Consider the following 25,344-nt stretch of genomic DNA (forward strand, 5'->3'; position numbering starts at 1 on the left):
AACGCATGATGAGTTTTTTGGTTTGTGAAAATGGTATTTTGAACAAAATGGTATTGGGAATAGGTAGATGGCTATAATACCCTAAAGAGACATCTTTTTGGAAACTAATTTATTTTTTAGGATGGCTTAGAGATATTATAAGTGGAGATTTGTCCAACCCAAACATCATCCTAGAAATCAATGTCTGAACCATCTTCTGATCGAAAGACTATACTAGCCTAGACTCAGTTTTGACCGAGTAATGCGGTGACAGGGAGTACGGATGAAAATCGTGCGGAAGACAATTATTATTTTTTGGTTTTCTTATGCATGTATAAATGAACATGAAAAATCTCTGAAACAAATAAGCAGATTCATCATAGATACGGTGTGGAGACAAGTAGGAAAACAAAGTTTACTGGAACTAAAAGCCGGTTGTGGCTTTGCCTTTTTTATTTTAGCTCTTTTGGAGCCTTTTATTTCTTTCTTTCGTTCGAGACTTGGAGACTTATGTTGGATATTTTGCCTATTAATAATATTGGCCGCATGCATCATTCAGATGCAGAGGCTGGGGCATACCCCTCTTTTCGAAAAAAAAACTAAAAGCCCAAGGAACCATACAGAAGAAACACAACCAAACCAAAGAAAAAATAGTTCCATTGCCAAGGAAGAGATAACACAGCGTGCTGGAAAGCAAACATCAGCATGTGGTCATAGGGATGAGCATCACGCAATTTGGTTGGACCAGAAGTGTGTATGAACTAAGATTGTGTGGCTATATAAAAAAGATAAACGAAAATGGCATTTCTGATATAGAAACTTATGTTTTGTTATTTTTTGTTTCTTATTTTGTTTCTGTTTTATAGCATACCTATGCTCCATTTATTTCTTGTTTTCGACGGGCAAAATAAAGTTTTCACCCTGTTTCCAGAGCAGTTTGTGATTCACAAATCCCAATTACCACATATGATTTATCTATTTGGTCGTTGTTTTAGAAATATTGACCTCTTAGGTTTGTATTAAATATTTTATGTCCTTTTTGACATCGGAACCCCTCTTTATTCATTTGAAACCAATGTTACATCCTTTACAATAAGGGGAACGATCGATGGTCGGGCATCATCAATTAAAACACTAGAGGGTGAAAAAATTGCTACGGAAGCAAGTTCATGTGCGTATTTGCTGCTCTATGCCAGTGCTCTATGTGCGAAAAATCTCTCAACATGTGATAAGAATAATAAAAAATAGCCGCTCCATTTCCTGAAAAACTGCCCCACTTCTTGCATCACCTCAATGACGTCTATATTATCTTAGTTCACCAGCAGCCCTTTGCATCCCAAGGACTGCGCAAGATTAAGGCCAAACTTCAGTGTTATGGCTTCTGTTGATAAAAATGTTGGAGCACCATTCAATGAGGCTATTAGCTGCAGTAATGAACTTCTGAACCGAATCTTGCAAGATAGTTGCGACTGCAACCCGCGCCAACATTGAGTTTGACGTAACCCCTAGGAGGAGCTGACCAACCATCGCGCCTGACAGAGGCCCTCGACAAGTAAGAAACATAATAGCTGGATACCAAAGCTCCGACTACCATAGGGACCTATGTTGGGGTATGAGTATTCTCGTCATGGACTAGTTTTCTACTCTGCACCGGCACACTTCGATAACATGGTCAACTTTTCTCAGTCCAAGCACTTGCGGTCACTATTGCGACTGGTGAAGAAGAAACTCCAGGGTAGCCTCACGCGAGTGATCAAATTTGCATGCATGTTTGATAATCTCCTCGAAGCCCAGAGCAGACCAATGTTGTCTAAATCTGTCTTGCCACGTACGGCACAACGGTTGCACCTTGATATGTCTATCAGGTAATGTAGCGCGACATGGCAAGATACCATGTAAAGATATCGAGAGGAAAATCATCGCCTTCACTAAAGAGTGCAACTTCCATAATTTCTCCCGTACAGGGTTCAAGTTAGCAGCTCGAATTTCATTCACACTCACAATTTTATGTCGAATTGACGTAGACATTTTGCATGGTATGCTATCCGTACCAAGACGGTGCCCAATTTAGTCAAATTTCATGCAATAAAATAATCCATCTCATGAACCAATAGAGGTATTGAAAGAATGCAACGTGCATCTACCTCCAAAATGTTTCACCAATCAACTGTTTGCCCCACTCGCCAGTTGTTGGATCGATAAAATTGGATGTTAATAGCTAGTTTGTTCTTCTGGTAATAACCATCCTTGAAGGAGACATAAATATCCCATGCATCATTTTATATATTTATAATGTCATTATCACCAACTTTCCATACATGACCATGTTTCACAGTTTCTTCTCCCGTTAAGATGCTCTGTCAAGTATAAGACGACCTTTTCTTTGTCTTTGCATTTGGTAATTCTTCATGAAGATATTTTTTCTCTTGGCGATGGGCATAGATACACACAAGATTCTGGGTTGTCAATTACTCATCTAAAGCTTGGTTTGTCAAAAGCGCCATGTTGAAGCAGTGAATTTCAGCTGCAGAAAAAAAAGAAGCAGTGAATTTCCCGAAACCCCATGCTCCCTGTTGTTTTTAGGTGTGTTTGGTTCACGAATAAAGTGAGATGAAATGTTATGGTTTCATTCTACTAGAATGGATCGGTTCCATTCTTCTGTTTGGCAGGAGCGACTGGAAGGAATGCAATTGTTACATGTTGGTGTTTGGTCTCAGAGATATGATAGAATGGAATTGTTCATCTCACCTCTCTCATTTATGTACAAATTGTTCATCTTCACCCGACACAAACACAACACACGGCCAAATATCTTATCCACTGGTAGACATATCCCTGTTTCCTTAACCGAAGATCCGCTGTCCTGAAAGGAACTGGAATACATCGTCGTTTCGGGTTTTCCGCGGCCTGTGCTCTTCTCGTGACCCCACGTGCCTGTGCTCTTCTCGTGACACGTTGCATGCCACACGTCGACCGACCACCTCGTTGCGCGCCACACCATGTCGGACCCAGACGCTTCCGGCGGCCACGTACCCGAGCACGTGTAACGGCGTAAGCGAGCTCACCGCCGTCGTTTAAGAGAGCATCCGCCGGCCGCACCAACCTCAGCAAGAACACTTCACTGCATCTTCATCATTCACACTCTGCAGCGAGGGAGCGAGCAAGCATTGAAGCACCATGGGTCAAGGCACGGAGGTGAAGACGAGGGAGGACCCCAAAGTGGAGATCCAGGTCGATCAATCGATGGATCTTAATCTGAAGCAGTTAGTCCTCTGCAGTAACAATGGCGATGGCGGCTGATTGATGCAAGCTTTGCGTGCAGGAGAAGGGCGAGGTGTTCTTCTTCTACCGGCCCAAGGTGGACAAGGAGGAGGCGCACAGCCCCGACGACGTGCAGCGGATGTACGTCGTGCTGCGCCCGGAGTCCGGCCCCGGCCGCGCCGTCGAGGAGAAGCAGGCGCCGGACTCCGGCAAGGAGGGCAAGAAGAGGAAGACCCGTCACGGCGGCGATGAGAAGGGCCAGGCGGACGGCGGCAACGAAGGCGGCCACGGGAAGGAGGTGGCGAACGAGATCGTTCATTCTCAGATCTCTATACACGTCTGAGAAATCTGCACATCACTTACTCGCCGATTAATCCTTTGCATTGCAGGAGGTTAACGTGGAGGAGAAGCCGCTGCTCCGGCTGATCGTTATGGGGAAGAAGAGCCTGCCGGACCCGGCGAAGCACGGCCGGCCGTTCTGGGGCTACGTCGACCTCGTCACCACCGACGTGGAGGACATCAAGGACGCGCTCAAGGGGGCGGAGTACGACACGGCGACGCGCGGCAAGCGGCACCTGGCCGCGGCGAGGGCGATGGGCGAGGGCGTGTACCGCATCCTCAAGCACGAGGGCCGCGGCGGCCGCCCGCACACCCACCTCGTCTACAAGCTGGAGCTGCCCTCGCGCGGCGGCGGCGGCGACGAGGGCGGCGTCGGGGAGCCGCAGGAGGCCATGAACGTGGAGCCGGAGGCGTCGTTCCTGGTGCAGATCAAGAACCCGGAGCAGCGCGGCGGGGGCAGGGGCGGAGGCGGAGGGTTCGGCGGGCTGCAGGGCAAGCGGAAGGCCGCGTTCCCGGAGCACCTGCAGGGGCGGTTCGGGAGCAACCGCTACGCGCCGGCCGACCCGCCGGACCTGCTCAACTACGAGGGGTGCGAGCTGCTGCTGATCTCGGCGTCCGACGACGTCGAGGAGGAGCTGGGCCTGGAGCTGCAGACGGAGACGGAGGAGGAGACTGAGGAAGGAGCCGGTGACGGCGGCGAGGGCGGCCGCGCCGGGGCCGGGTGCTCGGACCTGGTGAAGATGTTCGGCGAGGTGGCCGACGTGAAGCCGCTGCTCAGCGGGAGCTGGGACTAGTTTAGCTCAACTAGCAGCAGTGCAGTAGACTACGTAGCGAGGTTAGCTAGGTAGGTTACAGAGGAGGCCATGTTTTAATGGTTGTGTAGCTTGGCAGAAGCTCGCTCTGCAGTTCTGCAATTGTGACGCGTTGTTTCCATGTATCGCATGTATCGCAGCAGTGTTCGACTTAATTTACATCGCTTGTTGAAGTGTGATATTGTCCATACTGGAGTATCTGGTCATCTCGATTCAGGTTTAGGTTTGGCATTGGTTTATGTAGAGCTCAGGGAGTTTTAGGTTTTTGCTATTGCAAACACGCAATCCAAATCAATCGATCACTTGGCAAACTATGGATATATAACAGTTATTATGAAAATAAGCATCAAAGTGGCTGTAGTTTAGTGGTGAGAATTCCACGTTGTGGCCGTGGAGACCTGGGCTCGAATCCCAGCAGCCACATTTCTCTTTTTTTTTTCCTTTTTGCATTTGTATCTGTTGTTGTCTTTCAAATATTGATATTTTTGGGTTAGTATTTTAATTATTTCCTACTCCCTCCGTTTTAATGCACTGTGTATACTTTTTGTCAAAAGTAGGAAACTATAAACTTTGGCCATGTTTATAGGCAAAATATGTACACTCAAAAAATAGCAAATGCATATCTTTTTCCCAGAAGATAATGACAGCAAATGTGTATCACCGGATACATCATCATGTAAATTTTATGTTGTATATGCTTGAAATTATATACATGAATAATTCTTTTCTATAAACAAGATCATTTTTTTTTTGCTTGGTTTGATTTTTCAGAAAATCCAACACATCACATAATAGAACGGAGGAAGTATTTGTTATTGCTTAGAAATAGACCCTGAAGCCAGACGGACATGTATTCACACGTGTTTTGCCATTTATCCACACGTCACAATTCTTTTTTTTTGCGGACCAACCTTTGGTTGAGATGGTTAGGTGGACAGTGGTATCTTTAACCCATCAGAATTCAAATCTTGGTGCTCTATTTATCCTGCATTTATTTCAGGAATTTCGGCGATACGCTTTCAGTGTGAGAAGACGTTCCCGTCGACTACGAGGCGCCTATGATGATTTCGTAAAATCTTAAGATGATATGCCGGCTCAGTCTTTTGGAGGTGCTCATAGGGGTAGGGTGTGCGTGTGTGCGTTCATATGAATGAGTGTATGCGCGTTTATATGAGCGCTTGCGTCTGTACTGTGTTCAAAAAAATATTGATATTTTTAGGTTAGTATTTTAACTATTTCCTACTCCCTCCGTTTTAATGCATTGGGTATACTTTTTTTGTCAAAAGTAGGAAACTATAAAATTTGACCATGTTTATAGGCCAAAATATGTACACTTAAAATAGCAAATGCATATCTTTTCCCCAGAAGATTTACATGATGACAGCAAATGCGTATCACGGGATACATCATCATGTAAATTTTATGTTGTATATGCTTGAAATTATATACATGGATAATTCTTTTTTATAAACCCGATCATTTTTTTTTGCTTGGTTTGATTTTTCAGAAAATCCAACTCATTAATCCAGCAAAGTGCTCAATCCAATTTAGCAAGTTTTGTCTGCTATCAGATCAGGAAGCAACACGCCAAATCCTTCATGTGGAGCAACAAGTGTTTGATGCAAAATACTTGGGTCTACCAACTCCGGAAGGTCGCATGAGTCGTGGTAAATTCCAGAGTCTTCGGGCCAAACTCACACAGTGTATATTGCTTTGGAGTGACAATAATCAAGCACAGAGTGGGAGAGAAATCTTTATCAAGTCGACCGCGCAAACAATACTGACATATGTTATGGGAGTTTTTAAACTTCCATTATCTGTTTGTGATGACCTATCCAAGTTGATCCGAGACTTTTGGCGGGGAGCGGAAAATGGGAAGCGCAAAACACATTGGCTCAGTTGGGATAAGATGATCAGATCAAAAGGGCAAGGTGGAATGGGATTCCGAGATATGCGCATTTTTAATCAGGCACTACCGGCTCGTCAAGCTTGGCGGTTGTTGCAAACATCGGATAGTCTGTGTGCACGCGTACTGAAGGCCCGATACTACCCATAAGGAAGCCTACTAGACACTGTGTTTACAGGGCAACCCTCTTCAACTTGGTCTGCTATCTTATGGGCTGGAACTTCTCAAGGAAGGCATGATATGGCGCATGTGAATCGGTCCGCATCTGGCGTGACAATTGGATATCACGTTCGTCCTCGCTCAAGCCATTTAGCACTCGAGTGAAAGGATCGATATGGTTGACTAGAGGGGGGTGAATAGGCAACTAACAATTTTTAGCTTTTCTTTAACAATTTAAACTTTGCATCAAAGTAGGTTGTCTATATATGCAACTAGGTGAGCAACCTATATGATGCAACAAAGATATGAACACAAGCAAGCAAGAGATATATCACAAATAAGCTTGCACAAGTAAAGGCACGAGATAACCAAGAGTGGAGTCGGTGGAGACGAGGATGTGTTACCGAAGTTCCTTCCTTTTGAGGGGAAGTACATCTCCGTTGAAGCGGTGTGGAGGCACAATGCTCCCCAAGAAGCCACTAGGGCCACCGTATTCTCCTCACGCCCTCACACAATGCGAGATGTCGTGATTCCACTATTGGTGCCCTTGGAGGCGGCGACCGAACCTTTACAAATAAGGTTGGGGCAATCTCCACAAATCAATTGGAGACTCCCAACGACACCACGAAACTTCACCTCAATGGACTATGGCTCCGCGGTGACCTCAACCGTCTAGGGTGCTCAAACACCCAAGAGTAACAAGATCCGCAAGGGATTAGTGGGAGGAATCAAATTTCTATTGGTGGAAGTGTAGATCAGGGCCTTCTCAACCACCCTCGAGCAAATCAACAAGTTTGATTGGCTAGGGAGTGAGATCGGGCGAAAATGGAGCTTAGAGAAACAATGGAGTTTAGGGTTGGAAGAGGTAGTCAACACGAGGAAGAAGACACCCCTTATATAGCTAAGGAAGAAAAACCAACCGTTATCCACCTACCAGCCCACGACCAGCGGTACTACCGCTCCAGAACAGCGGTACTACCGCGAGGCCATGCGGTACTATTGTGAGGAGCCGCGGTACTACCGCAGCAGCAGCAGTAGCTAGGGCAGACCTTAAGCACATGGACTGAGGATGGTACTTCCGCAGACGCGGTACTACCGCTCCCCCTTGCGGTACTACCGCAAGGCAGGGAACCCCAAGCCTGGGAAGAGCGTGGATAACAGAACATCCGTGCCTACTTCCGCTGGAAAACGGACGTAGCAAAAATCCAACACAGTACTACTGCAGAGGAGCGGTACTACCGCCTGGCAGCTGAGCTAGGCTGCGCACGATACTACCGCGCAAGGGATGCGGTACTACCACGGTAGCGCGGATGTAAAAAATTACATCCGCCCCTACTACCGCGAGGGAGCGGTACTTGGCCTGGGGGTCATGGTACAACGGCTCCAGAGGAGCGGTACTACCGTGGGCACCCGCGGTACTACCGCGCCACAGCACGATACTACCGCTGGTGCCTACGGTACTATCGCTCACTAGGGAGCAGTACTACCGCAAGCCAACACAGCAGCCAAAACAAGGTAAAGAGATAAAAACGGAGGATACTCCAAGGTGCAGGGGAAATGAGGGGACTAGAAAGAAACGTGTACGTGATGATTCCACCCGAACCTTTCCAACGCGGACCCCCTCTTAATAGTACGGCTTTCCTACGACTCAAATCCACCAAAATGAAACGTAGAAAAACGCCGTCTTCAATAGTCTTCGAGGGACACCAAACCGTCTTGTGCCTAGCAAAGAAACGTCTGGGAAACTCAAGACACACGATTAGTCCGCAAACACATTGTCATCAATCACCAAAACACCTTAGGGATAAATATGCCCTTACAATCTCCCTCTTTTTGGTGGATTGATGACAATACGGGATTTGCACAAGGGAAATAATATTAAGAAAACGCAAACCCCTCCTCTCTAGAATATAGACGGTCCCCCTAAATGTGTGCCAACTAGATGGGTGCTTTGGATTGCACGACACACATACTAGAATCAAAGCTCCCCCTATATTATAGAGACAAGGCATATATCTTGCAATAGTAAGGCTAACACTAGACAAGATAGCACAAACATAAGCTCACTAAGATAGAATAGAATGCATATGTCTTACACCATATGAAGGATAAGTCTCAAAGGCACAAACCAAACAAAGGCAAACGAGGTCCAAACGACAAAGCAAACACACCAAACACGACATACGACTCGCAAACACGCAAATCCCTACTCTCTCTCTCCCCCTTTGGCATCGAGACGCCAAAAAGGCAGAGAGGACACCTACACACACGGGGTGGCTCAGGCAGAGAAATCATCCCAATGCTCCTCGTGCTCCTCGTCAGACTCGGCGGCGAGGACGGTCTCCTCGATGTCCTCCTCAGAACTAGTCCACTTGAAACCTTGCTTCGCCATCCATGCAGCCTCTGGCGTGATGGCATCCTCAGAACTGCTAGAGACATCCTCTCCAAAGAGCCTCATGACCTTCTTGTTGCGGCGACGACTCTCCTTGGATGCCACGTGAGTCCTGTACTGCCCCTTCGCCTGCATGCAGAAGAGAGTCTTCATCTTGTCCTTCAACTTCTTGGCCCACGACGGCTTAGAGGAAGGTGGGGAAGACCTAGCAGCACGGTCCTCAGCAACATCCTCTGCACCAGCCTCCTCCTCACCAACAGCCCTCCTAGTAGCAGACGCCTCAGCACGAGTAGTAGTGTTGGCCCAGTTGGGCTTGACACAGAGACTGATGGACTCATGCCGAATCCAGTCTGGAGCAAGGAACTCATCACCAGGGTACATCTTCTCCCAAGTCATGGAGATCAACAGAAACATGTATGGTCCATAGATAGGTACCTTGCGGGTGTACACCGTAAACCGAAGCTCACACCACATGATGTGTGAGACATCAAGTGGCTGAGTCTGAGACGAAGGTGCCTCCGCACACAGGAGCATCATGTCCACCAGATAGGAATGAACTTTGTCCTTGTCGCCAATGCGAGGGATCAGAGTGTTGCGGAAGATGCGATGCATGATATCCAGAAAAGAGTTCAGCACCCAAGTCGACTTGCCACTGGGAAGCACCTTCTCAACATAGTACGGCTGAAGCAAGTTCTTGTTAGCAGACTCAGAATTGGCATGGGGGCGAACACCAACGGGTGTGTGAAGCTCGTCATCAGGAACATGGAGCAGACCCATGAACTCCTTCCAGGTAGCAGACAACTGACGGCCATTGGTCATCCAGGTCATCCTCCACTCATCCCCGGGGTGAAAGTAAACTCAGCCAAAGAACTGACAGATAAGCTCAGGGTCATAGTCAAGGTGGAAGGAGATCACAGGCTCAATAGCGAACTGCTCCACCAAATCCAGAGCTTCTCCAAAATACTTGATACGTCTCCAACATATCTATAATTTTTTATTGCTCCATGCTATATTATCTACTGTTTTGGACTATATTGGGCTTTATTTTCCACTTTTATATTATTTTTGGGACTAACCTATTAACCGGAGGCCCAACCTAGAATTGCTGTTTTTTTTGCCTATTTCGGTGTTTCGAAGAAACGGAATATCAAACGGAGTCCAAACGGAATAAAATCTTCGGGAACGTGATTTTCTCACCGAACGTGATCCAGGAGACTTGGACCCTACTGCAAGGAAGCAAAGAGGTGCTCACGAGGGTAGGGGCGCCCCCCCTAGTGTGCGCCACCCTGCCTCGTGGGACCGTCGGTGCTCCACCGACGTACTCCTTCCTCCTATATATACCCACGTACCCCCAAACGATCAGAACAGGAGCCAAAAACCTAATTCCACCACCGCAACTTTCTGTATCCACGAGATCCCATCTTGGGGCCTGTTCCGGAGCTCCGCCGGAGAGGGCCGTCATCACGGAGGGCTTCTACATCATCATAGCCTCTCCGATGAAGTGTGAGTAGTTTACCTCAGACCTTCGGGTCCATAGTTAGTAGCTAGATGGCTTCTTCTCTCTTTTTGGATCTCAATACAATGTTCTCCCCCTCTCTTGTGGAGATCTATTTGATGTAGTCTTCTTCTTTTATGGTGTGTTTGTTGAGACCGATGAATTGTGGGTTTATGATCAAGTCTATCTATGAACAATATTTGAATCTTCTCTTAATTCTTTTATGTATGATTGGTTATCTTTGCAAGTCTCTTCGAATTATCCGTTTGGTTTGGCCAACTAGATTGGTAGTTCTTGCCATGGGAGAAGTGCTTAGCTTTAGCTTTTGGGTTCGATCTTGCGGTGTTCTTTCCCAGTGACAGAAGGGGCAGCAAGACACGTATTGTATCGTTGCCATCAAGGATAACAAGATGGGGTTTATTTCATATTGCATGAATTTATCTCTCTACATCATGTCATCTTGCTTAAAGCGTTACTCTGTTTTTAACTTAATACTCTAGATGCATGCTGGATAGCGGTCGATGAGTGGAGTAATAGTAGTAGATGCAGAATCGTTTCGATCTACTTGTCACGGACGTGATGCCTATATACATGATCATGCCTAGATATTCTCATAACTATGCTCAATTCTGTCAATTGCTCAACAGTAATTTGTTCACCCACCGTAGAAAACTTATGCTCTCGAGAGAAGCCACTAGTGAAACCTATGGCCCCCGGGTCTATTCTCATCATATCAATCTCCATCACTTTAATCTTGTTTTGCTATTTACTTTGCTTTTACTTTTTACTTTGCATCTTTATATCAAAAATACCAAAAATATTCTATCTATCAGATCTCACTCTCGTAAGTGACCGTGAAGGGCTTGACAACCCCTAATCGCGTTGGTTGCGGGTAGCTATCGCTTTGTGCAGGTACGAGGGACTTAAGCGTGGGCTCCTACTGGACTGATACCTTGGTTCTCAAAACCCGAGTGAAATACTTACGCTACTCTGCTGCATCATCCCTTCCTCTTCGGGGAAAACCAACGCAAGCTCAAGACGTAGCAAGAAGGATTTCTGGCGCCGTTGCCGGGGAGTCTACGCAAAAAGTCAACATACCAAGTACCCATCACAATCCCTATCTCTCGCATTACATTATTTACCATTTGCCTCTCGTTTTCCTCTCCCCCCAATTCACCCTTGCCGTTTTATTCGCCCTCTCTCTCCCTGTCCTCCCTCTCTATTTGCCTCTTTTTGTCCGCTTGCTTTTTGTTTGCTCGTGTGTTGGATCGCTTGCTTGTCGCTATGTCTGAAATTGGGGAAGTTATCGCCGATATGGGCAATAACAATATTATGGAAAATTTTGATGCTCCTGCTGAAGAACCCCGTACCTACCATACTAAAAGATTTTGAATCGGTAGTGGTAATATTATTGGAAAAGGAGTTATCCAAGATTTCTTTACTTGTGCCGGTGCTTTGCCCTCTATGGGCGGTTCTATTCTCCATAGAACTAGTAGTCTTGCGGATGCTATTGCCATGCTTATCATTGAACTTGAAAGACAATTTATGCATATGCACCCATCTATACAAAGAATTTTCCTAGAATTTTCTAATATCGAGCATTCTTCTGTTAAATGTGCCGCTACTATCTTTTTGGCTCATGAATTCAGATTTATAATAAAAGAAGCCAAAGAAATTTTTGCGCACTATAGGGTGGACGCTGGCCATCCTCCCATAGAATCTATCCTCTTTGATCAAGAAGAAATTATGCGCTTTCAATCTCTTGACTATGTTGCTTTCAATGAAAACCTTAGAAAAAAGGTGCCAATCAATATTTTAATTGATAGAATCTCTGAACTTAATGATGATTTGGCTATTTGAAATAATGAGCTAGGATGCTCTCTTGAGTTTAGGCTCACAAGGTTCTGTCAAAAGAATGCTTATAATGATGAATTGGTTGTGCAATACGAAGGGCCGAAAGAGGAACCTATACCTCCCAAAATTGATCTTGGGGACTTTTGTCCTATTAAATTTAGCCCTTTTGATTACTTTTGCTTGCCTCAAAGGAAACTTGCTGCCGAACGTAGAGAATATGAAATGAGTTTTACCGATTTATCTTATTACTACGGCACTACCTAGATCTATCCTCGCTTTTATGCCTAGCTAGGGGCGTTAAACGATAGCGCTTGTTGGGAGGCAACCCAATTTTATTTTTTGTTTTTTGTGTTTTTCTTCTGTTAGGGAATAAATAACCCATCTACCCTCTGTTTGGATGTGGTTTTGTGTTTTAATTAGTGTTTGTGCCAAGCTAGACCTATTGGATCTTCTTGGATGATAGTTATTTGATCTTGCTGTAATTTCCAGAAACTTTGCGTTCAGTGCCCGAATTACTAAAAATTATCAGAACGTGATAAAATACTGATTCTAATTGCTGCTGATAAATAAACAAATTATCTAGGTCGTCTAATTTTGGTAGATTTTTTGGAGTTCCATAAGTTTGTGTTAGTTACAGATTACTACAGACTGTTCTATTTTTGACAGATTCTGTTTTTCATGTGTTGTTTGCTTATTTTGATGAATCTATGGTTAGTAAAATAGTTTATAATCCATAGAGAAGTTAGAATACAGTAGGTTTAACACCAAAATAAATAAAGAATGAGTTCATTACAGTACCTTGAAGTGGTTTCATGTTTTCTTTCTCTAACGGAGCTCACGAGATTTCTATTGAGTTTTGTGTTGTGAAGTTTTCAAGTTTTGGATGAGTTCTTTTGATGGATTATGGAACAAGGAGTGGTGAAAGGATCGATATGGTTGACTAGAAGGGGGGGGGCGAATAGGCAACTAACAATTTTAGCTTTTCTTTAACAATTTAAACTTTGCAACAAAGTAGGTTGTCTAGATATGCAACTAGGTGAGCAACCTATATGATGCAACAAGGATAGGAACATAAGCAAGCAAGATATATGAAACAAATAAGCTTGCACAAGTAAAGGCACGAGATAACCAAGAGTGGAGACGGTAAAGACGAGGATGTGTTGCTGAAGTTCCTTCCCTTTGAGAGGAAGTACGTCTCCGTTGGAGCGGTGTGGAGGCACAATGCTCCCCAAGAAGCCACTAGGGCCACCGTATTCTCCTCACGCCCTCACACAATGCGAGATGCCATGATTCCACTATTGGTGCCCTTGGAGGCGGCGACCGAACCTTTACAAACTAGGTTGGGGCAATCTCCACAACTCAATTGGAGGCTCCCAACGACACCACGAAGCTTCACCACAATGGACTATGGCTTCGCGGTGACCTCAACCGTCTAGGATGCTCAAACACCCAAGAGTAACAAGATCCGCAAGGGATTAGTGGGGGGGAATCAAATATCTCTTAGTGGAAGTGTAGATCGAGGCCTTCTCAACCACTCCCGAGCAAATCAACAAGTTTGGTCGGCTAGGGAGTGAGATCGGGCGAAAATGGAGCTTAGAGCAATAATGGAGCTTAGGGTGGAAGAGGTAAGTCAACGGGGAAGATGGGGACCCCTTATATAGTGTGGGACAAGGATCCAACCGTTACCCACCAACCAGCCCGCGGCCAGCGATACTACCGTGCCTGGCCAGCGGTACTATCGCAAGGCCGCACGGTACTACTGCTTGCAACCAAGCGGTACTACCGCACGGTTGTGCGGTACTACCGTATCGTCCCACGGTACTGCCGCAACCCCAGCGACAGAAAAGATAAACAGACACGCAAGAGATGGGGGCGGTACTTCCGCACGCGCGGTACTACCGCGCCCCCATGCGATACTACCGCAAGGCAAAAACCCCCAGCCAGGGGGAAGGGAACTTCCGTGCCTACTTCTGCAAAGAAACGGAAGTAGCAAAAACCCGACACAGTAGTACCGCCGAGGGGCGGTACTATTGCCTGACTGCATAGCGCGGTACTACCGCTCGGCGAAAACGGTACTACCGCGGTAGGTGCGGATGTAAAAAATTACATCCACCCCTACTACTGCAAAGGGGCGGCACTAGCCTGGTGGGCAGCGGTAGTGTGGCTCCAGGCGAGCGGTACTACCGTGGGCACCTGCGGTACTACCGCGCCACCGCCCGGTACTACCGCGCCACCGCGCGGTACTACCGCGGATGCCTACGGTACTACCGTTTTTCTGGGAGCAGTACTACCGCGACCAACCACAGCAGCCAGACAAGGGAGGCAAGAAAACGGAGAAAGCTCCAAGGAAAAGAGGGGACAAGAAGGAGACGTGTACGTGATGATTTCACCCAAACCTTTTCAACGCGGACCCCCTCTTAATAGTACGGCTTTCCTACGACTCAAATCCACCAAAAAGAAACGTAAAAAAGACGTCGTCTTCATCAGTCTTCGAGGGGCACCCACCCGTCTTGTGCCTAGCAATGAAGTGTCTGGAATACTCAAGGCACACGATTAGTCCGCAAATGCGTTGTCATCAATCACCAAAACACTTAGGGATAAATATGCCCTTACAATCTCCCCCTTTTTGGTGGATTGATGACAATACAGGATTTGCACAAGGAAAATAATATTAAGTAAATGCAAACCCCTCCTCTCTAGAATATAGACGGGCTCCCCCTAGATGTGTGCCACCTAGATGAGTGCTTTGGACTACACGGCACACGAATACTAGGATCAAAGCTCCCCCTATATTATAGAGACAAGGCATATCTATCACTAGACAAGATAACACACACATAAGTTAACTACGATAGATAAAGTGCATATGTCTTACACCATATGAGGAAAGGTCTCGAAAGCACAAACCAAACAAGAGAAAACAAGCACAAACGAGGTCCAAAAGACAAAGCAAATAAACGCACCAAGCACGACACAACGCAAATCCCTACACTCTCTCCCCCTTTGGCATCGAGACGCCAAAAAGGCAAAGAGGATACCTACACACACGGGGTGGTTCAGGCAGAGAAGTCGTCCCACTGCTCCTCGTGCTCCTCGTCAGACTCAGCGGCGGGGATAGTCTCCTCGAAGTCATCCTCTGAACTGGTCCACTTGTATCCCTGCTTTGACATCCAGGCAGCCCCAGGTGTGATGACGTCCTCAGACCCACCAGACACATCCTCTCCAAAGAGCCTCATAACCTTCTTGTCACGGTGGCGACTCTCCTTGTCTACCACGTGAGCCATGTACTGTCCCTTTGCCTTCATGCAGAAGAGAGTCTTCATCTTGTCCTTTAGCTTCTTGGCCCATGACGGCTCAGAGGAAGGAGTGGTGGACCTAGCAGCACGGTCCTCAGCAACATTCTCAGCCGCAGCCGCCTCCTCACCAGCAGCCCTCCTAGCAGAAGAGGCCTCAGCACGGGTAGTGGTGTTGGCCCAGTTGGGCTTGACACGGAGGCTGATGGACTCATGGCGAATCCAGTCTGGAGCAAGGAACTCATCACCAGGGTACATCTTCTCCCAAGTGGTGGAGAGCAGCCGAAACAGGTACGGTCCATAGATAGGTACCTTGCGAGTGAACACCACAAACCGAGCTCACATCACATGATGTGTGAGACATCAAGTGGCTGAGTCTGAGAAGAACGTGCCTCTGCACACAGGAGCAACATGTCCACTAAATATGCATGGACCTTGTCCTTGTCGCCAATGCGTGGGAACAGAGTGTTGCGAAAGATGTGATGCATGATATCCAGAAAGGAGTTTAACACCCAAGTTGACTTGCCATTGGGGAGCACCTTCTCAACAAGGAAAGGCTGAAGCAGGTTCTTGTTGGCAGACTCAGAGTTGGCATGGGGACGAACACCAACGGGGGTGTGAAGCCCGTCATCAGGAATGTGCAGCAGATCCATGAACTCTTTTCATGTAGCAGACAGCTGACGACCGTTGGTCATCCAGGTCATCCTCCGCTCCTCCCCGGGATGAAAGTACACTGAGGTAAAGAACCGAGAGATGAGCTCAGGGTCATAGTCATGGTGAAAAGAGATCACCGGCTCAATAGCAAACTGCTCCACCAAGTCTAGAGCCTCTCCAAAATAGTCACGAAACTTGTCCTTCCGCATGTGATGCAAGTCTATCCACTTGACATCCATGAAGGTATTCTGCTTGCTCTTGATCACATCTAGATAGATGAGAACCTGTTGCTTGTTCCAGAACATCTCGGTGCCTCTGAGCACAGCCTGAGGAGTCACATAGGGATTGATCCTCCGGCGTTCGACATACTCAGAGACAGAAATCTCGTCCATGCCCTCAGCAGGTTCCTTTTGCTTGCTGGCAGTGGTCTTGACATTGCGCTTGGGGGCATTGGAGCCCTCTGGGGCTTCATCTTGGGGGTTGTGCAGACGCTTGGAGCCAGTGTCACGACTGGGATTGGAACGGCGAGAGCCACCACCCGAGACACAAAAACGCAAAACACCCACAACAGCCAAGAGGGATTAATGCAAAGACCACAACAAAGCAAGAGAAACAAGCAGAAAGCACACATGATAAATGCCTAGAGAGAGATTTGATCCCTACGGTAGTACTGCCAAGTGCTGCGAAGCTAAGATAGTAGTACTGCTCTTAGACGCGGTAGTACCGTGCAAGGTCACGGTAGTACCGGGTCTAGGAGCGGTAGTACGACCTTAGCGCCTCGGCTACCGCGGTAGTACCGCGTCTGCTGAGCGGTAGTACCGCACAAGCTAGCACGGTAGTACCGCACCTGACGGGCGGTAGTACCGCAAGAGCGGTAGTACCGCACATCAGACACGGTAGTACCGCACCGCGTCAGATCTGAACAAGTTCAAATCTGAGAAAAGCCCGCGAAACCACGGCGGTACTACGGTTGGACAAAGCTACCACAAGACAGCATATCAAGTATGATTCCTACGCATCACGACTCTCCTACATCCTACTCTTGCATAGATTTGGCCTAAAATCTCAAGAACAACAAGTTTCTCCCCAAAAACCTAGAAGCAAGAGAACAACCAAGAAAAAGAGGGATTTTGGGAAAGACCTTGGTCCATTGCAAGAGGAAGTGGTGGGGAATGATCCCACCGGTCGGAATCCGAGGAGAGTGGCCGGAGACGGAGATCCGGCGAGGGCCTCCGGCGCCGTTCTTGAGCGAGAGAGAGAGAGACGTGGGGAGAGAGACAAATGAATGGGTATGGGGACTTGGAACTCCCCTGCCCGAGTCATAACCCCCACGCTCCCTCGACGACGCGGTAGTACCGTGCCCCAATGCGGTAGTACCACCCGGCGCGGTACTTCCGAAGTACCGCACCTGAGCGGTAGTACCGTGCTGTGGCGCGGTAGTACCGCGGCCAGCCGCGGTAGTACCGTGGGCTCAAGAAGATGCACGTTTCGAGCAAACGAAAAAATGGGTCTTTGCACACACACTCTGAGCCAACACGACACCATAAAGACCACGCAACACACAAAGCCAGAAAGGCACACGACAAACGAAACAACCACGAGACACCACCTCTCCAAAGAGAGGGCAGTGGCCGTAGCCACCTATGTTTGAGTCAATTGGTATGGCACCGCGAAGAATTATCCTTGGGTCCATGAACAAAACTCATCTTTGGAGCACAAGTACCATCAGACATGGCTAATGTGAAAGACTTGATCGATTTATGCATAATGTGGGGAGGGAGAGTTCATTGAGAGAACATCACTCCCCCTATGTCCATGCCTACATCTAAATAGGACAACACGTTGAGTATGGTGGGGTATGCAAGGGTTCAAGCAACATTGCTCGAATCAATGATATTTAGCTCATGCCTTAACTCGCGAAATCTTGCTTCATCCAAGGGCTTCGCGAAGATATCTCCAAGGTTATCATGAGTGTTGACATAGTTGAGCTCGATCTCTCCTCGCCTAATGTGATCCCGGATGAAGTGATACCGGATCTCAATATGCTTCATCTTGAAGTGTTGCACCGGGTTGAGAGAGATCTTGATGGCACTTTCATTGTCACACCAAAGAGGCACTTTGTCACAAATGAAACCGTAATCCTTTAAAGTTTGCCTCATCCATAAGAGTTGTGCACAACAACTACCGGCCGCCGCATACTCCGCTTCGGTGGACGAGAGAGACACACAACTTTGCTTTTTGGAAGACCAACTTACCAAAGAGCAACCAAGGAATTGGCACCCTCCGGAAGTGGACTTCCTATCCACTTTGTCTCCCGCCCAATCGGAATCCGAATACCCTACAAGCTTGAAGTTTGCTCCTCTTGGGTACCATAGGCCAAAGTTTGGGGTATGAGCCAAATATCGAAAGATTCGTTTGACCGCCACATAGTGACTTTCCTTAGGTGCGGCTTGAAACCGTGCACAAATTCCCACACTCAACATGATATCCGGCCTAGATGCACAAAGGTAAAGCAAGGAACCTATCATGGAGCGATATACCTTTTGATCCACCTCTTTACCATTGGGATCTATGTCAAGTTGGCACTTGGTGGGCATGGGAGTGGAAGCTGGCTTGACATCACTTAGCTTGAATTTTTTGAGCATGTCTTGAGTATATTTGGCTTGATTGATGAAGGTTCCTTCTCTTCTTTGCTTCACTTCGAACCCTAGAAAGAACTTCAACTCTCCCATGGAAGACATCTCGAACTTTCATGAGAGCGGCAAATTCCTCATTGAAAGCTTTGTTAGGGGAACCAAAGATAATATCATCAACATACAATTGGCACACAAACAACTCCCCTTTGACCTTCATAGTAAAAAGAGTGGGGTCGATTAGCCCAACTTCAAAACCACAGTCTTGTAACAACTCGGTAAGGTGGTCATACCACGCACGTGGGGCTTGTTTAAGGCCATAGAGTGCCTTATCGAGTTGATACACATGATCGGGAAAGTAGGGATCCTCGAACCCGGGGGGTTGCTTGACATAAACCAATTCATTAATGGGACCATTAAGAAAAGCACTCTTCACATCCATTTGTTGTAACTTAAAGTTATGATGAGAAGAATATGCAATCAACATGCGAATAGATTCAAGATGAGCAACGGGAGCAAAGGTTTCACCGTAGTCGATACCCTCGACTTGGGAGTAGCCTTGTGCTACAAAACGAGCCTTGTTGCGGATGATAATCCCATGGGCATCTTGCTTGTTCTTAAATATCCACTTGGTTCCGATGACACTGTGGTTCCCCGTCGGTCTTGGCACCAATCTCCACACTTTGTTGCGCTCGAAATTGTTGAGTTCTTCATGCATGGCATTGAGCCAATCCGGATCTTCTAGCGCCTCATAGACCTTATGGGGTTCCACACAAGAGACAAACGCATGATGCTCACAATAATTTGCTAATTGTCTACGAGTGCTTACCCCTTTCTTAGGCTTCCAAGCACATTCGTCATGAGATGATCCTTGGTGGAGAGCTTGGAAGCAACCTTGGCGGCACGATGCTCTAATTCCTCCTCGGGGGTGAGACGAGGAGTGGTCACTTGATCATCTTGAGCGTCGTCTTGAGCTTGTTCTTGTTCTTGAACTTGCTCAGATGAGAGAACTTGACCTTGGGCATCACTTGATGTGTCAACACCGTCTTGAGCGTGATCTTGCCCTTGGTCATGTTCTTGAGGATGAGGGCCTTCATGTTGTTCTTCAGAAGCGTGTGGGCCTTGGGTTGGTGATGGCTCCGCTTGAGTGGAGCTTTGTCCTTCTCCTTCGGCCACAAGGGGTTCCTCAATGGGTAGGATAAAGCCAACACCCATTCTTCTTATGGCTTGGGGAGGAATTTCATCACCTACATCACAAGTGCCACTTTGCTCCACTTGGGAGCCGTTATTCTCATCAAACTCCACGTTACACGTCTCCTCAATAAGTCCCGTGGATTTATTGAGGACACAGTAAGCATGAGAGTTTGTAGCCTGACCAACAAATATGCCCTCATAAGCTCTAGTCTCAAATTTAGACAACCGAACACCTTTCTTGAGAATGAAACACTTACACCCGAACACCCGGAAGTACTTGAGGTTGGGCTTGTTACCGGTGAGTATCTCATATGGAGTCTTGTTCAAGCCCTTGCGGAGGTAGAGCCGATTGGATGCATGACACGCGGTATTGATGGCTTCGGCCCGAAAGTTGTACAAAGACTTGAACTCCGCCATCATGGTCCTTGCCGCATCCATCAACGTCCGGTTCTTCCTCTCCGCAACACCGTTTTGTTGAGGGGTGTAAGGTGCGGAGTATTGATGCTTGATCCCCTCATCACTAAGAAACTCATCCAAGGTGTAGTTCTTGAACTCGGTGCCGTTGTCACTTCTTATTGTCAAGATCTTTGCATTGTGTTGACATTGTGCTTCATTTGCAAAGTCAATGACGGTTTGTTGGGTCTCGCTCTTCCTCTTGAAGAAATACACCCAAGTGTATCTTGAGTAGTCATCCACAATCACCAATCAATACTTCCTACCCCCAAGACTATCGAAGGATGGAGGCCCAAAGAGACCCATGTGAAGGAGCTCCAAAGGCCTCTTTGAGTAAATGATAGTCGTGGGAGGGTGAGCCTTCTCATGTAGCTTTCCTTCGATACAAGCACTGCAAGCACGATCTTTAGCAAAACTAACATTCGTTAGTCCATGGACATGGTCCCCCTTGAGGAGACTTTGCAAAGATCTCATATTGACATGGGCTAAACGGCGATGCCAAAGCCATCCCACATCAACTTTAGCCATTAGGCATGTCGCGGTCTTAGTGGGTCGCTCCGAAAAGTTAATCACATATAGACCGTTCTCGACATGCCCAACAAAGGCTACTTTAAGAGTCTTGCTCCACAAGAGGGCCACGGTATCGATATCAAAGAAAGTGTCAAAGCCCATGATTTCAAGTTGACGAACGGAAAGTAAATTGTATGCAAGGGACTCAACAAGCATGACCTTCTCGATCGTGAGATCATAAGAGATGACCACCTTGCCAAGTCCCAATACCTTGGAGGATGAGGCGTCACCCCACTCGACATTGGTGGGCATAGATGGAACCTTGTGCACGTCCACCACCAAGTCCTTGCTTCCGGTCATATGATTTGTAGCTCCGCTATCGAGCAACCATGATCCCCCACCGGAAGCAAACACCTACAAGAGATCAATGCTTGGTTTTAGGTACCCATTTTGTAATGGGTCCTTTCATGTTAGTAACAAGGGTCTTTGGAACCCAAATAGACCATTCAATGTATCCATGAAGAGAACCAACAAATTTGGCATAAACATGCCCATCACTAGCACGACATAACACATAAGAAGGATTAAAATTTCCAGCTTTGTTGGGAGGGGTGGCATTGCCCTTCTTGACATTGCCACCCTTTGCATTGTTATTCTTCTTCTCCTCGGAGGCACTCTCTCCCTCCTTCACAAAGGTTTGCATGAGAGGAGGAGGTCGTTTGTTCTTGTCATTCTTCTTCTGGTTCTTGGAGTCGGGCATGTACCCAACCCCTTCCTTGGCCACAACTCCCTTTTGGTTGATTAAGAGATCATTGAAGTTCTTCTTGCCTTGTATGCAAGTCGCAAGACCTCTCTCAAGTTTCCCCTTTAGCTTAGCGTTCTCCTCAACGAGATGCACATGCTCACAACACGGGTTAGTAGCATTTGCATTATCAATTAACATCGTACGAGGGAAGGTGGCTTTTTCCTTGGTTAGCTTTACTTGAAGTTGATCATGAGACTCTTTGAGGCTAGCATGAGCACCCTTCAAGACCTTGTGAGCCTTGTCAAGTAGATCAAACTCCTCTTTGAGTCTAACAAGATCAACCTCAAGTTCGGCCTTCTCGGAGTTTAGCACATGAGAAACAATGAGGACATGATCATAATCTTTCTTTAACTTAGCATGATCAACATTGTGTGACTCCTCAAGATCCAAACGAAGACCACGTTCTTCCTCAAGAGCATTGGAAAGATCCGAAATCTCATCAGCATAGTCACGACTATGCCCTTCCATCTTAGTGATGGTGTTTTCGTGAGCCTCGATCATGTCATTGGCTTCACCAAGTTGTTCCAAGAGAGCAACAAAGTGCTTCTTGGATTTTCCCTTGAGTTTGCCCATAAAGGCCTCAAACTCATTAGCCTCCACATTAGCTTCCTCAAGTTCATTAATGCTATCCGTTGGAGAAGGATGATTAATGATGGTAGTTTTGATGTTGGAGGTTACCTTGTTGGTGGCTTTAGCCATGAGGCACTTGGCGGTGATGCTCTCATTGGGTGAGTCGAAGAGAGACACCCGTGGAGTCGTCGCAATGGCAACGGAGGCCATGGCAACCGAAACATCACTTTCATCATCGTCATCATCCTCATTGTACTCTTCTTGTACCACCAATGCCTTGGGAGGAGTCTTCTTGGTGAAGTTGCTCTTGTTGGGGAACGACTTGGCCTTGTCCTTTCGGATGAGCTTGCCACCATTGTCTTCCCTCTTCTCATACGGGCACTCCGCAACAAAATGACTCACGTTGCCACAATCGTAGCAAGTCCTTACACGTTGCTTGCTCTTCGTGCCACTTGAGTTGTTTTTGCTAAAGTTTGGCCTCAAGTTTTTCTTGCTCCAAAATTGCCTTGAAGCAAGTGCCATGTGTTCATGATACGCATACTTCGTATCTTCGGGGTTGCTCTCCTCTTCTTCCTCTTCTTCTTCTTTAACGGTGAGCTTGGCCTTCAATGGAAGGTTAGGCTTCTTTGCCCCTTGAGAACGAAGCACCACATTGTCGGCGGTCTTGTCCAAAATGTTCATGGCCACAAACTCATCCAACACTTCGCTTGAGGTTAAAGTGTGGAAGTCCGGTCTTTGACGAATGACGGAGGACATGGCCTTGTGATAGGGCATCATTGCCTTGAGGAATTTACGCTTGATCCAATTTTCATCCGTGTCCTTGCTCCCGTGATCTCGTAGTGAGACCGCAAGTTTGGTTACTCTCCGATAAAGCTCACGAGGTTCTTCATCTTCTTTCATTGCAAACTCATCGACCTCATCTTGCACCACTTCATAGTTGGAGCGTTGAATGCTTGCGCTTCCCCGGTAGAGAGAGACAACACAATGCCATGCATCTTTGGCCAAGGCGAAGGGACGAAGATGAGGTAGGTCTTCGGGTGGAATTGCATCTTGAATGATGAAGAGAGCATTCTCATTGAATTGATTGTCCGCGGCTTCTCGAGGAGTGAAGTTGCTTGGATCATGCGGATAGAAACCTTCTTCAATGATTCTCCAAAGGTTAGTGTTCACATGATTTAAATGACGTTTAAAGCGGTAAACCCAAGAATCAAAGTCCTCATTTTTCACATATTAGGGGGAGGACCGGCATGATTCAAATGAGTGGAAGGAACCGGTCCACCATAAACAAGTGGTGGTTCCACATGAGCAAAGATGCCGGTGCCATTTTTACCACTAGAAGAAGGAGCCTTTTCACTACTAGCTTCCCCCTTGTCGGGGATAGCATCCGTCACCTTGTCGGTGGGGTCACCCACTTTCAACGGTGCGGTGGATAGTTTAAGCCCCTCAAGAAATTTAGTAAACATGCTTTCAACTTCGGTCGTCATGGATGTTTTCAATGTCTCCAAGGCCACATTGAACTCCTCACGAGAGACTGAGGTTCCCCCATCGCCCGTAGACGAGGTCGGATTCACACCGGAGTGTTCCTCCACACCGTCTACGGTATCAACCATACTCTTTGGACGGTAAAGTCCTTAATAAAGAGATGAGGCTCTGATACCAATTGAAAGGATCGATATGGTTGACTGGGGGGGGGGGTGAATAGGCAACTAACAATTTTAGCTTTTCTTTAACAATTTAAACTTTGCAACAAAGTAGGTTGTCTAGATATGCAACTAGGTGAGCAACCTATATGATGCAACAAGGATAGGAACACAAGCAAGCAAGATATATGAAACAAATAAGCTTGCACAAGTAAAGGCACGAGATAACCAAGAGTGGAGACGGTAGAGACGAGGATGTGTTGCTGAAGTTCCTTCCCTTTGAGAGGAAGTACGTCTCCGTTGGAGCGGTGTGGAGGCACAATGCTCCCCAAGAAGCCACTAGGGCCACCGTATTCTCCTCACTCCCTCACACAATGCGAGATGCCGTGATTCCACTATTGGTGCCCTTGGAGGCGGCGACCGAACCTTTACAAACTAGATTGGGGCAATCTCCACAACTCAATTGGAGGCTCCCAACGACACCACGAAGCTTCACCACAATGGACTATGGCTTCGCGGTGACCTCAACCGTCTAGGATGCTCAAACACCCAAGAGTAACAAGATCCGCAAGGGATTAGTGGGGGAATCAAATATCTCTTAGTGGAAGTGTAGATTGAGGCCTTCTCAACCACTCCCAAGCAAATCAACAAGTTTGGTCGGCTAGGGAGTGAGATCGGGAGAAACTGGAGCTTAGAGCAATAATGGAGCTTGGGGTGGAAGAGGTAAGTCAACGGGGAAGAAGGGGACCCCTTATATATGTTGGAAATATGCCCTAGAGGCAATAATAAAAGCATTATTATTATATTTCCTTGTTCATGATAATTGTCTTTATTCATGCTATAATTGTGTTATCCGGAAATCGTAATACATGTGTGAATAACAGACACCAACATGTCCCTAGTAAGCCTCTAGTTGACTAGCTCGTTGATCAACAGATAGTCATGGTTTCCTGACTATGGACATTGGATGTCATTGATAACGAGATCACATCATTAGGAGAATGATGTGATGGACAAGACCCAATCCTAAACATAGCACAAGATCGTATAGTTCGTTTGCTAGAGTTTTCCAATGTCAAAGTATCTTTTCCTTAGACCATGAGATCGTGTAACTCCCGGATACCGTAGGAGTGCTTTGGGTATACCAAACGTCACAACGTAACTGGGTGACTATAAATGTAGACTACGGGTATCTCCGAAAGTGTCTGTTGGGTTGACATGGATCAAGACTGGGATTTGTCACTCCGTATGACGGAGAGGTATCACTGGGCCCACTCGGTAATGCATCATCATAATGAGCTCAAAGTGACCAAGTGTCTGATCACGAGATCATGCGTTACGGTACGAGTAAAGTGACTTGCCGGTAACGAGATTGAACGAGGTATTGGGATACCG

At 46.9% G+C, this 25,344-nt stretch overlaps 1 protein-coding gene and 1 non-coding gene across 2 annotated transcripts; both read left to right on the forward strand.

Moving 5' to 3' along the window:
- Window positions 1–3,092: 3,092 nt before the first annotated feature.
- On the forward strand, window positions 3,093–4,564 carry LOC125515639. Its single transcript, XM_048681153.1, has 3 exons — window positions 3,093–3,210; window positions 3,302–3,538; window positions 3,630–4,564. The coding sequence occupies exons 1-3, from the start codon at window positions 3,157–3,159 to the stop codon at window positions 4,371–4,373; spliced, it is 1,035 nt and encodes a 344-aa protein (XP_048537110.1). The 5' UTR covers window positions 3,093–3,156; the 3' UTR covers window positions 4,374–4,564.
- Window positions 4,565–4,742: 178 nt separating this feature from the next.
- Window positions 4,743–4,814, forward strand: TRNAH-GUG. The gene has a single exon. It is a non-coding gene; the product is annotated as a tRNA-His (tRNA).
- The last annotated feature ends 20,530 nt before the right edge of the window (window positions 4,815–25,344 follow it).

Source organism: Triticum urartu, chromosome 6 (genome assembly GCF_003073215.2).
Source record: "Triticum urartu cultivar G1812 chromosome 6, Tu2.1, whole genome shotgun sequence".
In the NCBI taxonomy this organism is placed as follows: domain Eukaryota; kingdom Viridiplantae; phylum Streptophyta; class Magnoliopsida; order Poales; family Poaceae; genus Triticum; species Triticum urartu.

Coding starts and splice junctions, on each gene's coding strand:
- LOC125515639 (XM_048681153.1), top strand. CDS start 3,157: ATGGGTCAAGGCACGGAGGTGAAGACGAGGGAGGACCCCAAAGTGGAG. Junction 3,211..3,301: donor ACCCCAAAGTGGAGATCCAG/GTCGATCAATCG, acceptor CTTTGCGTGCAG/GAGAAGGGCGAGGTGTTCTT. Junction 3,539..3,629: donor AAGGCGGCCACGGGAAGGAG/GTGGCGAACGAG, acceptor TTTGCATTGCAG/GAGGTTAACGTGGAGGAGAA.